General features: G+C 37.8%; 1 protein-coding gene across 4 annotated transcripts in view; it reads right to left on the bottom strand.

Annotated features, from left to right (window-relative positions):
- Positions 1-16,717, bottom strand: part of Dyrk2 (Dual-specificity tyrosine phosphorylation-regulated kinase 2) — a 92,709-nt gene that overhangs the window by 62,715 nt on the left and 13,277 nt on the right. For all 4 annotated transcript variants that reach the window (XM_089740201.1, XM_089740200.1, XM_089740202.1 and 1 more), the window contains exon 2: positions 1,965-2,115. In XM_089740201.1, the coding sequence (XP_089596327.1) occupies positions 1,965-2,115 (151 nt within the window). The remainder of the gene's footprint in view (positions 1-1,964; positions 2,116-16,717) is intronic.

The raw sequence follows: 16,717 nt of genomic DNA, 5'->3' as shown, positions 1-16,717 counted from the left end.
AGGGTGGTGGTACCTACCTAACTACCTGTGTTCCTACCACCAGTAAAAACATTCCCATAGATAGATTACATCGGTCGTAGTTTTTTCTATACGAAAACGCAGAAAAAATACTTCATTTTCCTTAGAAACCAATACAATACAGCTTTAGTAGGTCAAGTGAGATTTCGGCGAGAAATGATTACATGATTGATGGGCTCATTCAAATAGATTTTTAGACCGAAACGAACAAGCCTCTGTTTGTTACTAAAAATTAAAGATATAGCAAACAAAAGTGTATCATCAAGATATCCGTTGGCACGAGTGAGCTCTCTTTGCCTAATTTATATTCAATAGATCAAATCATAGAACCCAAATAGATGTGTCATATTTCAAAGGCTTGAGAGACGTGCCATATTGAGCCATAAAAATAAGAAAACGTGTTTACTGTTGTATTTCATCAAGACAAGAGGATTTTTCTACCTACCCTACACTAAGCTACGATTTTCTCCTGTGTTATTTTGACACCTGAACGTATATGAGAAAAAAACCACCCGAAATCTGACTACTTCGGTAGGCAGCGGCTTGGCTCTGCCCTTGGCATTGCTGAAGTCCATGGGCGACGGTTACCACTCACCATCAGGTGGGCCGTAGGCTCGCCAGCCTACAAAGGCAATAAAAAAAAACAAAAAAAAAAACCAATCCTTAACAAAGATATTTCCTGCCTGCCTTAACACAGCTGTACAGCAGTCAAACAAGAAGTACACAGCGACCAATATAGTCTTAATAATAATAATAATAATAATAATAAATAAATGGGAACAAATCACGCACGTCATCCGACATCAATTTAAAAATCCCTGTGCTATGGCTACCAGAGACTGACATACATACATACTTATATACGTTTTTTAAATATATACATATATAGATAATAAGCACCCAGACAAAGAGCAAACAAACTTTTTCATCACACAATCACAACATCAATCATCACATCAATGTTTGCCCGAGGCGAGAATCGAACCCACGACCCTCGGTACAACAGTCAGTAGCGCTAACTAATGCAACACCGAATTGGTCAATCAGTCTTGAGCTATTGATCCGGCTTCCATTCCAAGCTACGAAAGCTTTCAATAAAACAGAGAACGCTGTCTAAGCCATTTCTCATCTCATATAATTTCCTGTGCCCGGATATTTTAAGTGTGCGACGTTTTCTTCTCTATGTTGAATAGACCGGGTATCACATCCTGTAGTGAAACTCAACGAACTTCCTACAATGCTATATACAAGTACAGCATTGCATAATTCGACGCTTGAAAGGCAAACGTGACTAAGCGACAATAACTGCTTTGTACATAAATGATAGGCAATAACCATATTCGATGCGCAAAAAAAATATATTTCTAGGTCTATTAAAATCATTTCAATCCTACAGCTAGATCCGTTAAAATAGATTTTTTTTTCAGGTTTTTTTTTATAGCTTAGATGGGTGGACGAGATCACAGCCCACCTGGTGTTAAGTGGTTACTGGAGCCCATAGACATCTACAACGTAAACGCGTCACCCATCGTGAGATATAAGTTCTAAGATCTCAGTATAGTTACAACGGCTGCCCCATCCTTCAAACCGAAACGCATTACTGCTTCACGGCCGAAACAGGCAGGGCGGTGGTACCTACCCGCGCGGACTCACAAGAGGTCCTACCACCAGGTATCAACTTTAAATTAGTCTACTGTAAAGTTCACGCATTGTCGCTTAGTCACGTTTGCCTTTCAAGCGTCGAATATGATATGATTATATAGTAATAGGGTAACAGAAAACCGAGCGGGATGGAAATATAAAATTGTTTATTAACGTAACGCAAGACTTTTAAAGATATTCAAATTGGTTTACAAATACATCGTCAGCGCTAGCACGACCACTCTGACAAGAGTGTCTGACTGAGAAAAGAAGAAGAAAGTGTTAGTAAAGAAATCGGTACTGACCGGCGGGCGTGAGTGGCGCAGCGCGGGCTGTGGCCGGGGGCGGCTGTCCAGGGTTGTGGTTGTCGTCTCGGGGCGTGCTGGCCACTGCACCGTCGCTGTTGTTGTTCACCGGCGGCCCCGGACCCTCGCCTGCAGCAGCTTCTATTTGTAACTGGAACAAAAACGAACACATCCTATTTATAACCACACACCGTACAGAGGTTAATTTTACAAAACACAAACGCGGATTTGAAGTTGGCGCTTGTAACTCGACTAGTTTTGTGAAACATTCATGAATTGATGTTAAATCGCTAAACGAAATATAATAGTTATAAGTTTTTTTTTAAATGCTCTCTAAATTAGTTTAACCTGTAACTGTCTATTTAACATAATTATCTGTCGTAATTTTCAAAAATTTCCAAGCATCTATTTTGCCGTTATAGTTATGTTACTTCGGCCGAGTTATGTAATGTTTGCTTGGAAATTTTGAAATACAATTAATTACAATAAATTATTTAATATGTTTTTATAAACTCATTAATTAGTATAATAATTAATTAATAGTTGTTCAGTTTCCATTTATAGTCTAGATTATACGCCATACATTACGACTAATATAATCCTTGACTTATCACTAAATACTAACTTCCCGCCGTTGTTGTAGAATGTTGTAGAATGTCGTAGAATTTCGTAGACAAAAACTCGTCTGTCTTGTTCTACCGCAAAGCGATCATACATCCCGGCCTGAAGGATTATTAAACGACTAAAAATCAGGGTCACTTGGTCTTCAAAATCATGTCTACGGTAGGTGTCTATAATAACCTCTTACCACCAAACACGGCAGCAAACTACGTCAGCTAAAGCGGTATCTACTTTCTTAATTTATAAAAATAAATACTGTTGTGTTTTTAATGTTTTCTTCGATTTTTTCGAGTTGTATCTATATCTATACTAATATTATAAAGAGGAAAGATTTGTTTGTTTGTTTGTATTGAATAGGCTCCGAAACTACTGAACCGATTTGAAAAATTCTTTCACTGTTTGAAAGCTACACTATTCCCGAGTGACATAGGCTATAATCTTTTTTGAAAAAAAATAAAAAATAGGGATCCTACTAAAACTCTAATAATGCAAACCAAGGTGTAAAAAAATTACCTAATATATTCTTTACATAGCGTGCCCTGTGAAAACTAATGATGATAGAATAAAATAATGTACTACGATTTTGTAGAACACATTATTATTTACAAAAAGTGTCGCGATAGCATCTTTTTAACTATTATAGTTCTATCTAACTATTATAGTTACTGCAATAAGCGTTCTTTAATTTTAAAAAATTAAACAACGTCAAATATCGTTGAAATTTTTGTTAAAGCCCCGAGCGGAGCCGGAGCGAGCCGCTAGTATATAATAAAGTATATAATATACGATTATGGCAGTTAGCATAACATCCCGATGTCGACGAGTAACACCTTTGTCATCCGTGGCCACGAAAACTATAAAGTACTCGGCACGTCTGAAAATGATTTATCATGTGTCCCAAAATTGTCTATCAGATGGGTTTGATAGGATCACCAACGCCCAACCAACCAACAATAGCTAGATAATATAGCCGTAGACCGGGACTTTCTAGTTATCCTATAAAAAAAATCATCATCATCATCAACAGCCCACAGTCGTCCACTGCTGGACATAGGCCTCTCCCAATTCACACCACTAAACAACAACCGTATATTATCAGCTATTCTCGCAAACGTAAAATTATTATAGATTTATCAATCCACGTGATTCTAAGCACATTTTAGTAATACGATTACTCGGTGACGCTACGGAAACCGTAGTAATGTGGACCATTTCTGCCTTCAACCTTTAACTTTACGATACATGTTACGATTCTTTGTATATTTCTTATCGTCAAACTATGCTTTTTAATTTTAATATTTGTTTACCCATCGTTGTCTTTCTGTGTGCCTTCTAATATTAAACTATTCCAGCAAATACAGATTTGAAATATACTTACACTTCTAAGTACCTATATTATTTGTTCATTGTCCTTTTTTTGATTCATGCTTATTAGATCGACTGATAGGTTAGGATAGATTTAGGACCTGATAGGAGGAATAGTCTGATCTCGACATGTTTTTGGAAAAACAAAATTAGCAAATTGGTCACACCAATTAAGGTCATTTCGTCGAATAATTAATTCCATTAATAAAAATTTTTAGCAGTAAATCAATATACCTTGGTTTCTGGTTCACCAAAACTAAAAGTATGTTTCTAAGGGAATTAAACAAAATAAACATCCAACAAATTCCTTTGAGCTATCCGAGGCTCAAAGGCTTTCTGTTCCCTAGCCTTCATTGCGACATACGGACGCAAAAAAGAGGTTATATTAAAATTATAATATGATTTTTATTTATATTCGACTTCTTACACATATTTCGTCTGTAGTCCTAATCTGACTGCTACAAACTAGTGAACATTTTAAATAAAACAATAAATATGTATTTATAGATTTTAACGAAATGTATTTCCTCAAAATTCAGAAATAAACTATAGCATATATTCGAAATTTCACAAGGTAACCCTCATGGGGTAGATGAGTATTCAGTCAACGACATATCTTAATGTCAGCTGTTAGTAACACGTTGAATATGATATTTAAAAAAATATATCGACGGCCTTATAAAGAATATGAGAGTCTCAAAAATTCCTCCGAATACTCCTCATGGAACATTAAAACATGGATTTCTCCCTGTCTATGCCCAATGACTCCACACGGTCTTTTTTTATACTTAATACCTAACCTGTTAGCTTTTCAATAACTGGTACAAATGAATGATGCAGAGTGCCAAGAATGCAATTAACATTGTAAATGTAAGATGTACACTAATAGTTATCTTCATTCAACCAGGTAACATTCTAATATAAGGTTAATGAGGGATGTAAATACCTGGCAACTCTCGCCAGCAATACCTCAGTTAGTGCTGCCATAAATCGAGTTTAATGTCGGTCGTGTGCACGAAGCCGAACCCAAGATTTGTTTATGAGCTGCGTTCAGGAATTATTAATTCTTAATGGTATGCTTACGTTTTTGGGAATTTATTACCCAATTTACGGTTTTGATATTCGGAGAACCGGTTGATAGCTGGAAATATTTTTCAATGTAATTGAAATGATTCCTGAACTTTTGCCCGAAGTGAGCAGTGCTATTTACATTGTCTGGTTAGTATCTAGTCTGCCTGTCTACTGAAGTCACATCGTCTTTCTAGTTATAACACTCGGTGGCAATAGTGTTACCACCACGAGATACGAATGTATTATCTTTTAATAAGGACTTACATAGGGTTAAACCCCTACTTTTCCGTACCGATCTTTTGCCACAGAGCTGGAAATAAGAGAAAGGTTTCCATCTATCTTGTCCTTAATTAAAGATGATAGTTAAATTAATAGAATAACTTCATTGAATAACAGCAGGTTGACTCTGATCTTGTTTGCACGATTCGTTAATATAAAGTAGTGGTCAAACCCGGCCTGCTTTGGTGTCCGATTTACTAAAGACCGATCCCTACCAAACTTCACAGGGTTACCGCCATGCCAATTTGAAGACTTTCTGTAAATTTCATCGGTTCAGCCGTTTGAAATTTCTATCGAGAAAATAGAATGTAATAAATAGAATCTATGCATTATTCTGTCTGCCTAATCATGAGACCTTTTCTAGCACTATTCAAGTTGTAGTTTCTTGCTTATGTTGTTTGGTAACTGCTCACTTATCAAATACAAGATAGGATTTTAAAGTTTTTTTAATAATTTTTATTCGAGCTTAACACTTCGCTTGCTGTCTAATGGATACCCCATAGATAAAACATGAATGATCTTGAGATATGCTCTTCAAAATTCGTCAGTGAATTTGAGAATGACGATGACTACGAATACACAATGCCATCAAAGCACCACACATCTGAGAGAAATACCTGCGCCCACATTCACATGTCAAAATTATTAGACAGAAGTTAAATCCTCTACAAAGATACTCTGATTATTATTAAACGAATATGTAATCAGATATAATGGTAACAAGGCGACGCGATCGCACAATGAGCTTCAAGTTACCATTTTAACAATGTCTAGTTTCTAGAATCATCTAAGCGTTATTATGTACTTCAAATCGGAGAGCGGTCGTATCTGGAGTTAAAAACCCTCTGAGTCCGTTAACTTAGGTAGCTTAAGCTATGTAGGTCACCTCTCGGTACGTATTATTGACGTCACGGTTGAAACGAGCTGAATATTGTGTACACCGGTGAACAGTTCTTGGGCTATTTTTCATAAAATTCCGTAATTCGATGTAGGTATCAAAAAAAAATTTTTTTTAATTCACAGCCCACCTGGTGTTTAGTCGTTACTGGAACCCATAGACATCTACGACGTAAATGCGCCACCCACCTTGAGATATAAGTTCTAAGGTCTCAAGTATAGTTACAACGGCTGCCCCACCCTTCAAACCGAAACGCATTACTGCTTCACGACAGAAATAGGCGGGGTGGTGGTACCTACTCGCGCGGACTCACAGGAGGTCCTACCACCAGTAAGCATATCTAAACATATTAAAATTTATTGATTACCAAATACTAAATGATGTTATGTTTTTATTTGATACCGAAGATCCGCAATGGCAGTCACAATTCAAGACCATGGACGATGAGGATCAATGTATCCGAGGGTAAAACTAAACTGTTTTTTGGTTCTGCAACAAACTTAATGAATAAGCAAAAGGGGTAGGTACAAATAATGGATTTCTATTCAAAGTTTAATGTAGTTGCAGCACCAATATAATTATAATATCCCATGGTACAATTGTAACCTATGTTATCTAGTTCTGGTCTGGTCTACCAAACACCTAATAGCCCTTTGTTTTGTGAAGAATTTGCCCGTAAATCACAGATCAAAATTTAAATCGACATAGGTATATCTGATTTACAGGAAAATTAAATCTCTTGTGATAAAATTAAATACCGCCTAAGATTCCTCATTCAACACAGATTCCAAAAGATTCCCTCAACAACTGAGCTACAAGCATTCGTTCCACAATTATCAATGTACTTTCGGCGCCTTCAAGTCCAAAATCAATTCCCTCGAGATTATCACAGATAAAGTTCAGTAAAGCACCTATAATAACAATATGATGGATAGACGTTCGCGAGTAGTTGGCAAACCCGAGAGATTGTTATTTCGATAATGGAAAGCGCCTGTTGCGTGCGGTCATTTCAGTAAAGTGCTTTAGCAAAAATGTGTCATGGAATATCTATCTATTGTACGTACATTTATTTAAAATCATCTGCCAAGCGAAAGTGTTTTTTTTAATATCAGTACCTACAATTTATGTTAAGACTGAATTCTTCTTAGTTTAATTTTCCAAATATAGTTCCCAGGTTTGCTAGAGCGAGCTTTGGAAAAAGCTGGTCTCCCTTGTCTCACCCCTCTACTGATCCAAAATGCATTGCCTATAGTCTGTAACCGTATCCTAATTGTTTTTTTAGATGCTCTAATGCAAGTTGGCCCAATACAGGATGCTGGTTGGATTTATTTCGTGTTTTTTAGCTTTTAAAGACACCAGTGCTTTAAAATGTCAAATGTTTTAGTGTTCTTTGTAATTTTATCTTTTGTGTTAATTCTGATGGGTCTCCCTGTGGTGAGATCTACCCTTTCTCCTGGTGTATTGCGCTAGTACCAATATTTTTTTTAATTGCAAAGTCTGGTGTACAAGCTTACTGCCCACCTTGTGTTAAGTGGTAACTGGAGCCCATAAACATGACAACGTGAATGCTGCCATTCATATTTAGGTCTGAGGTCTACGTCTCAAATATATAGAAATTTCGCAAATTAAAATGTTTGCGGGTTCGATTTTTATTACACGATGTTATTCGTGATTATATGTTAAACTAGCTGTACCCGTCGGCTTCGCTGGGCATTTAAAATTAACATTATTATTTCTCACCCCCACTAAAGTTCTCATGATTAGCGCCCTCGCAACTGCTGTAGGGAGTCCAACAATCATATAAATATTAGCCTATCCATTAAATACATGTATTTTCTACATGGTTTCAAGTCAATCGGATGCATGGTTCAGTAGTTATAACGGAACATCCGTAAAAACCACTGTAGATTTATATATTAGTATAGATATCACATTTTAGATATAGGTATCTTTTTTTTTTTTTATTGCTTAGATGGGTGGACGAGCTCACAGCCCACCTGGTGTTAAGTGGTTACTGGAGCCCATAGACATCCACAACGTAAATGCGCCACCCACCTTGAGATACAAGTTCTAAGGTCTCAAGTATAGTTACAACGGCTGCCCCACCCTTCAAACCGAAACGCGTTACTACTTCACGGCAGAAATAGGCAGGGTGGTGGTACCCACCCGCGCGGACTCACAAGAGGTCCTACCACCAGTAATTACGCAAATTATAATTTTGCGGGTTTCATTTTTATTACACGATGTTATTCCTTCACCGTGGAAGTCAATCGTGAACATTTGTTGAGTACGTATTTCATTAGAAAAATTGGTACCCGCCTGCGGGATTCGAACACCGGTGCATCGCTTCAACACGAATGCACCGGACGTCTTATCCGTTAGGCCACGACGACTGCAAAATATCTAATAAAATATCAAAATATCTGCCTGCGGTATCCGACGATTTCTGAAGCATGTCCCAAGATTTTCCCATTTTAAATTTAGTACAGGTTTTGTATTCCAGTTGCCCAAAGCACGTTATTACGAATCCTCCTGATCCATTAACGGTGCTTTTAGGCACCACAAGTATCGGTCACCGTCCTCGTCGGACCCGTCGCTTGCGACGAAGGGCTCCACGAGCGAATTAACCCCATAGACACAGCCCACTGAGTTTCTTGCCGGATCTTCTCAGTGGATCGCGTTTCCGATCCGGTGGTAGATTCTGCGAAGCACTGCTCTTGCTAGGGTCAGTGTTAGCAACTCTCCGGTTGAGCCCCGTGAGCTCATCTACAAACGTTAGGGTGAAGCTGAAATAGCCTCTCAAGGCTATTAGCATAGGCAGGAAAAAAAAAAAATATTCCAGTTTAAATTTTTTTTATCTCCAGCTTATAAAGTACGAAGATTCATATTTTAAATTCCGTATTTGAAACCTTATTCGTGGAGTGTTCTGGTCAGCTAATTAAAATTAATTACTATGTGCTTGCTGCTTATGATTCAATTTTATTTTTTTTAACCTTATTTTTTATTTATTATAATATCAACAGGGATGCAGGGATACAATCCATTACATAGTCACATTGCTGTGGAAATTTTGGGCTCTATGATAAAAAAATCACTCACTCTGGTCGACAGGAAATGGCGGAAAACCGTTTTTAGTTATTTCAATCTAAACTAGTCAGATACAAATAGTAAAACCAGAGAGTATTTATTTAATTTTTAAAGTTTTTCAAAATGAAAAACCTTTTTCTCTAATCCAATATTTCCATCTAATATAAATAATAAAAGCACCAAAGTTTCGATTATATTAAAGAAAAAAAAAACATTTTTTAATTAATAAAATTAAAGGCGTGTTCGGGGTGAAAGGTTCAAAAAAAATCTTATGGAAACTTCAAAACTCCGAATCTAACAAAGCTAATATTGGGAGAGCTAAACAAACAAAAACCTCTCTCGAATCTCAGATTTGCTTTGATTCAAAGATACATTTTAATATCACCAAAAAAGAAAAATCTTCATGAACTGAATTGGAAAACATAAGAAAATTAAATATTATTAATTCACTTTGTTAAATAATATGATGTTAGAATTTTATTTCTTTTACCGGCTAACGGCTATATGGTATATACCTATATAATTATGTATGTTCTTCGGTTTACGTTAATCGTAGATGACGTAATTAAAATTACATACTTTGAATTTAAAACTACTTTTTTAATCTCACGTTTTTATTATCATAATGTTATTTCCTATTTTTTTAATACAGCTTCCGCGGTTACTTGGTCTTATTTAACAATGCTTTATATAACTAAGTACTGCCATTTTAATACATGTAACGTATATGCGACCTAATGTCGATTCTCATAACATTAATCTTTGATGACCACTCTACGAAATATATTCTTTGACTGACCCGCCATATTCTCATAGAGTAAGATAACCGAACATATTCTCTACGACGTACATGTTAGAAGGATCTAAAAACCCACCTGTGATTAACTAACAATAAAAATGTAAGCCCGATCGTAACATTTGTCATTTATAAAAGAACCCAAACTTTACAATACCATTTTCTTTCCGTGAGCGCTTGACACATTGCTCGTGGTTACAGCGGTATCATGTATCAGCAGGTCGACTTTAACGTATCCGGCAGTCGGTTGATGATGAAGTAGATTTTATTTATTTATTGCATAGATGGGTGGACGAGCTCACAGTCCACCTGGTTTTAGTGGTTACTGGAACCCATAGACATCTACAACGTAAATACGCCACCCACCTTGAGATATAAATTCTAAGGTCTCAAGTATAGTTACGATTGCTAACTTTCAAACCGAAACGCATTACTGCTTCACGGCAGAAATAGGCAGGGTAGTGGTACCTACCCGCGCGGACCCACAAGAGGTCCTACCACCAGTAATTGTTAGGGCGAGCCTAACAACTAGAGACATAAGTTTGTCGTTTTACCTGCGCTGAGACAGCGAGCGTCTCACTCTTCATACCAGTGTGCTTAGTGCGAGTTTTTTGACGTTCTCGATAGCGTAAAAGTTAACTCAAATTTGTATGGAGTTGGAACGTTTACCTATGTTTGCCGGTACTGTTCCAACCGCATACAAATTTGGTTAGCTTTTACGCTATCGAAAACGTTAAAAAATTCACACTAACCACACATGGCTCGAAATTGCTTCACCACACAGTAAGTCAGAATGGTGGAAGCTACTCGTGTGGGCTCATATTACGCGCTACCACGTATAGTTGTTTTTTTTTTTCTGCCCACGCACCTCTGCTACTGTTTACATAGGCCTCTCCCATACGAATAGTTACACCGATTCATATTTTTTTGTCGATTGCACGATAGTATTCCTTCATCGCGAAAATCGGCGTTTATTAATAGAATAATAAAAGAACATGACTTATAATATATATACTCGTAATAGTTACAAATTAAAGAGCGGACGGTTAGCGTGGTATGGACATGTGATGCGTAGAGAGAAGATGCATGTGACTAAGCGATGTATGGAATTTGTAGTGCAAGGTGGAGGGGAAAAAGGTGAAAATAATGGAAGAGAAAAATTGTCTGTGCTGATCCCACCTAGTGGGATAAGGTCAAGGAAAATGAATGAATGAATGATTTATTTTATTTCAGACAACAATAAGTCCATATTTGTACATAGTATCATTGAAATATACTTAACATTAACAAAACCAATCAAATAAAAAAATACACTTATTAAAAGTAGCTATCAGTGGAATAAATTTCAAATATTCCATTCCACTGATACCTACTTCGAACCAACCATTATTATTACTAATATTATTTAGTCCGCAAGTGAACCATGGTACAATGGTTCAAGTACCGACAGTCATAACGGTCTGTTAATGCCTTCAGGATGCTGTTAGGGCTGACCCGTACCCGGCCAATCAGGGATGTGCATCTTTTCCGCATGGTCGTAAAGAAACAGTCGACTCGTGCCTCGGCGAACATTCCCGACGCGCTACAGAACCGAGGCAGCCCCAACAACACCCTGAACGCATTGTTGTATTGGACGCGTAAGGCGCTGTACTGCTTTTGACTATAGAGCACCCACAGGCTGCACGTATAGAAGGACGTACAAAACGCTCTAAATAGAGTGATTTTGACATCCCGCGAACATCGAGCGAACCTGCGGGCAATCATATTAGCTCTTACAGACAGCGCTCTCCGCTCTCGCTCAATGTCTGTATCATCCCTCAGGTCAGAGGTTACAAAGTGTCCTAGGTATTTAAACTTGTCTACTCTGCGCAGTGGCGTACCATTCAGTTTGACGGAGGGAATGTTATCCAGACACCTGCCTCTGGCCTGAAACACCATACACTCACTCTTCTTTGTATTATACACCAGACCGTGACTTAGAGCATACCTTTCACATATGCCAAGCAGCTTAGACAGCCCACAGGCCGACGCACTCAGCAGCACCATGTCATCAGCATAACTGATATTGTTGAGACATATTTCATCAATATGGCAGCCGACATGAGTACTGCTGAGCTCCTCGATTAGAGCATTCACATACAGGTTGAAGAGCTTGGGCGAGGTCAACCCCCCTTGCCTCACCCCGCACTCCATCCCGTATGGCCTCGAATAGACACCCGACCATCGTACCACGTTCAGCTGGTTGGCGTACCAATATTTGAATATCTGTACTAGTTCTTTCGGCATTTTAGTATTATTCAGTTTTTGCCATAAGATGTCATAACAAATCAGGTCGAATGCCTTTGATAAATCGAGGAAACAGGCAAAAATTGGAGTTTTTCGATCAGTATAGTACTTGACAGTTTGCTTTAAACACAATACGGCTATTTCTGTAGACATTCCTGATTTAAAACCAAACTGGTTATCATGTATCTGAAGATATTTATCAAGTTGTATGTTAAGCAAACTGTCAAGCACTTTCGCTATGATAGTTGCTAACGAGATGGGTCTGTAATTGGTTTTATCACATATATCCCCGGTCCTATTCTTCACAATTGGCACTACCACAGTCTTCAACATCTCCTCAGGCAAGTAGGAGTGTCCTATACATAAATTGTAGAACATAATCAAGACTCGGGGCAAGTGTACACCGGCATACTTTAGGTGTTCTATGCTCAGCTCGTCATGACCCGGAGACTTACCCCGTGACATGGAGTTAATAACTTTTCTAACTTCGTTAGCCGTAAACCTAGCAGTAACTATCCGCCCCTGAGAATCACCCACACACCCTGACTGTGATGGTCCCAATGGCGAACTAACCGCAAAGTGTTCCCTAAACATATTCGTGATGCCATCGTGATCACTTATGCCACCGACGCTCACGGGCAGGCCTGGTTTACCATTAAGTTTAGTGGTAGATTTCCAGAAGCTGTGAAAATCGTGCTTGGAGTGATGAGACGCGAGTATATCCATTCTTAACTGCTCGCTGTGGTTTTGACACCATTTCAGACGTGATTTAAAAAATTTCCTACTCTCTTGCATTTCTTTCCAAACACGACCCGTCCTCGGCTTACCATGCCACACCCATAGATTAAACTTACACCTCGCCTCCCCGTGAGCATCACTAACATATCGATTCCAGCCAATAACAGGTTTTTTACAATTAAATCTGCTACGGGAATAACTGTCGCTAGCCGCTTGACATAGTACGTCAACAATATCATGATACATTTTATCTAAAATGTGTCTGTGGTCAGAATTACTACAAACCATAGACCTATATAGTAGGGACACGACATATTGTTCTATACGTACAATTGCTTATATAAATAGCACCCATTTTGAAGGCACATACATAAACATATATCTATCTCGTTCTTACTCAGTACTTTAACTCGCAGGAAAACAATATAACAGTATTTCAGTGCGTACATAAAATGAAACATGAATATACGTAAATATCTCCGTCTCCGTCTAATGAGGCCGAAAATCCGCCATGTTTAGCGCGCCAAATGTCATTGTCACGTCAGTTCGGCCGTCTGTTTTGGGTTGTACATTATTTATTGACTTTGATATCGATTCAATATGATTGATTATATAAAATTTCATAATTTATCATGCTTAAAACATACAAAAATAATAATTAAAACGTATTTTATAGGATCTCAAGAAAGTCGATGCCCTAAAACTATTATCTATATGTATTTAAATTCATTATGGAGCCCTCATCCAAAAAATCCATTTTTCGGTCGGAATCTATTGATCATGACACTAATCATAAATACCACTTTAAAATATGTCATCAAAACATATTTAGACATTCTGTTTAGATATTTCGGGAAAAAGGCTACCGACAAAATCTCTTCGGAACTATTTAAATAAAATAGTTTTATTCCGCAGTGAGTAAAACACTATTGTAAATTTGTTAAATATTTAATAATTAAGTAATTTTAGAGAGGAAGTCACAAGGAATGACGTTTGTAATTAATGAATAAATGTTCTGTAGGTGTTTTTTTTTTCACGCGGTCCCTTGATAAGTTTAAAATTTGAATCACTCTCAAGCGAAAGTGATTCAAATGGTGCGCCGCACCGTCCTTGGGGTGCGCTGCGGTAGTATGTTACGGACTTTAGAGTCAGCAAAACAATTAAAATAGATTGTAATAGTCTAAGAAAAACACGTACTCAAAACACGATAACATTTAGCATGCTAGAAATGGGCTGATGGCTTTGAACTACGCCATATCTTTGTGTTTTGCGACAAACGACAACTTTATAAAATCAGTGTAGCAACTTTTAAAAATCATCATATCGTTTACTTGGCAAATTGGAAGGACGAACTTGTCTTAGATTTCACCCATCTAAATCAATCATATTTGCACATAACAATATACCTACTTACTTCCCATTAAAGTATAAATTCTACAAATAAATAATACTCAACAATATTTAAAATAAAATGAGCCAAGAACGTTTATCGATAAAACCTGATAACATTGAAATCTTTTGTACAGCACTAAAGCCGCCATGTTTTGTGGCCAGATGACGTCACAGTGGCACGAAATTTTGGTTGACGTTTCATTTCCATAGGTTTCCTACTTCATTGCTACAAACACAATCACAACAATCACTTAGAATGCCAGGAAAATCTATCCGTCTCAGTTTATCATGACATATCTTATGATAAAATTCAATTTGCTCAGGTTTTCTGTCCCCCCATCGCACGGTACTACACAATTGAGTAACATTATTAAATTTCGGTTTTATAGTGTTAAAATCACACTGTGCTACTACTGGAAAGTGGTCAGACCACAAGACATCATACAGTATATACGTATTGACAATGGTCTGCATAGCTGACTTCGTGACTACACAGTGGTCCAGCCAACGTCTGGACCCATTCGCCTCACTAATAAAACTATACGTGTCTGAATTTACACCTAATAGTTCAACGTCCGCACAAGTCCATCCTAATTCCCCACAGACACATGCCAACTCCCTGTAGATAGGTTCATTAGGATGGGCGTTAATATCGCCGAGTATATACACTGATTCGATATTTTCGTTACTAATAATAGCGCTCATCAGGCTGAGGCAATCCATGAACTCCGTTAGGTTCACTGCATTATCCGTAGGCATGTAAATACTGAACACCAATAACGATCTCTGATCTATTGTTACTTTTATAGCACACACACGCGCGTTATCACACTGCACTATCGACACATTTTGAAAGATACTTTTCTTCCATAGTAGCGCCACTCCTCCGTATGGACGCCCCCTGAGTATCCCGGCCGCAGTGTCTACGGCCGAAGTCCCGGTGCAGCCATATTCGCTATCAATGGCACTGAGAAACTGTAAATCGTCCGGCAATAACCACGTCTCTTGTAACGCGATTATATCCGACGTCCGACACAGCTGCCTTACATGTTCCACAGATCGTTTCACTCCTTTGCAGTTGAAACTAACTATACTTATTATAAATAGAACCGCTGCTATTCATTATTGAGATGTATTAGTACCGACCACAGCGTTAATGTCACCGTTCGTATTTTTTTGTTTTTTCCCTTTGAAGTTCACAAATTTCCTAAATATAATACCCTGTGGCCATAGGTTGCTATCTAGGAATATGGACGATTTGTGTTCTAAAACATGGAATTTATAAGCTTTATAGTCACTCTCGAATGTAAAAGAGATTTTCTCTAAAATAATAGTTTCTTGTGTTTTTCTGTACACATAATCGATTATGTCATTTTCTGTTGTATCTTTATGTATTTTAGTGATAAAAATGGCCACTCTTTTGTCCACGGCTTTGAATTTTCCTTCGTTATCTCTGCAACTGCCTGCCTTGCCTATATATCTGTATTTCATAGGTTTTCGGCGTTTAGATACCCTCTGCCATCCGTTATCAATATCATTATCTGATGGCTCGCTACCTTTAACTAATTGTGTTGTGATCAGCTGATTTGTCGGCCCACGATCAGTTGCCGTCGCGGGCACTGGTGTTTCACTGGTGTGTGTAGGCCTCTTTATCCCCGCTACACGTAGTTCGCCATCGCTGACCGGTTTTGATAATAACGACCGTTGACACACAGCTGATTCACACTCGTTTTGTTTCGTATCTACCCTCATTGTGCCTTTGTACGAAATATCTTTGCACTGTTTCGAATTATTTTCGTATCCTATTTTGGTACTTTCATTCCCAATATTGATATTATTGGTTTCAGATAACGAAGAATTGCTCATATTAATGAGTCCAACAGGATCGCTATCCAACATCCATCCCCCTCGCTTTGTGTTTACATTCGATACTGAAGGAGTTAACGAGTTATTTTTCAATAACAATAGTTCAGTTTTTAGATCGCTTAATTCATTTTTTGTCACATATGTCGCCTTTAGATCGTTAATTTCAGTTTGAACTTTTAGTAAGTCTTTTAATATCTTACTACAATCAAAATGGTCATAAACTAGGGGTGGTAATCTGTCCAGATCTCTCGCAACGTAAATCGGGAAAAGATCAGGTTCCATAGATTTAAATACATTCACAATGTCCACGAGATCTCGTTCTTCTTTACCCTTGTTTTTGCGCTTAATTTTCAA

Source organism: Bombyx mandarina, chromosome 04 (assembly GCF_030267445.1).
Source record: "Bombyx mandarina strain Sakado chromosome 04, ASM3026744v2".
NCBI classification, from domain to species: domain Eukaryota; kingdom Metazoa; phylum Arthropoda; class Insecta; order Lepidoptera; family Bombycidae; genus Bombyx; species Bombyx mandarina.
Note: the sequence above shows the minus strand (reverse complement) of the source record. Positions and strands in the feature narration are given on the sequence as shown.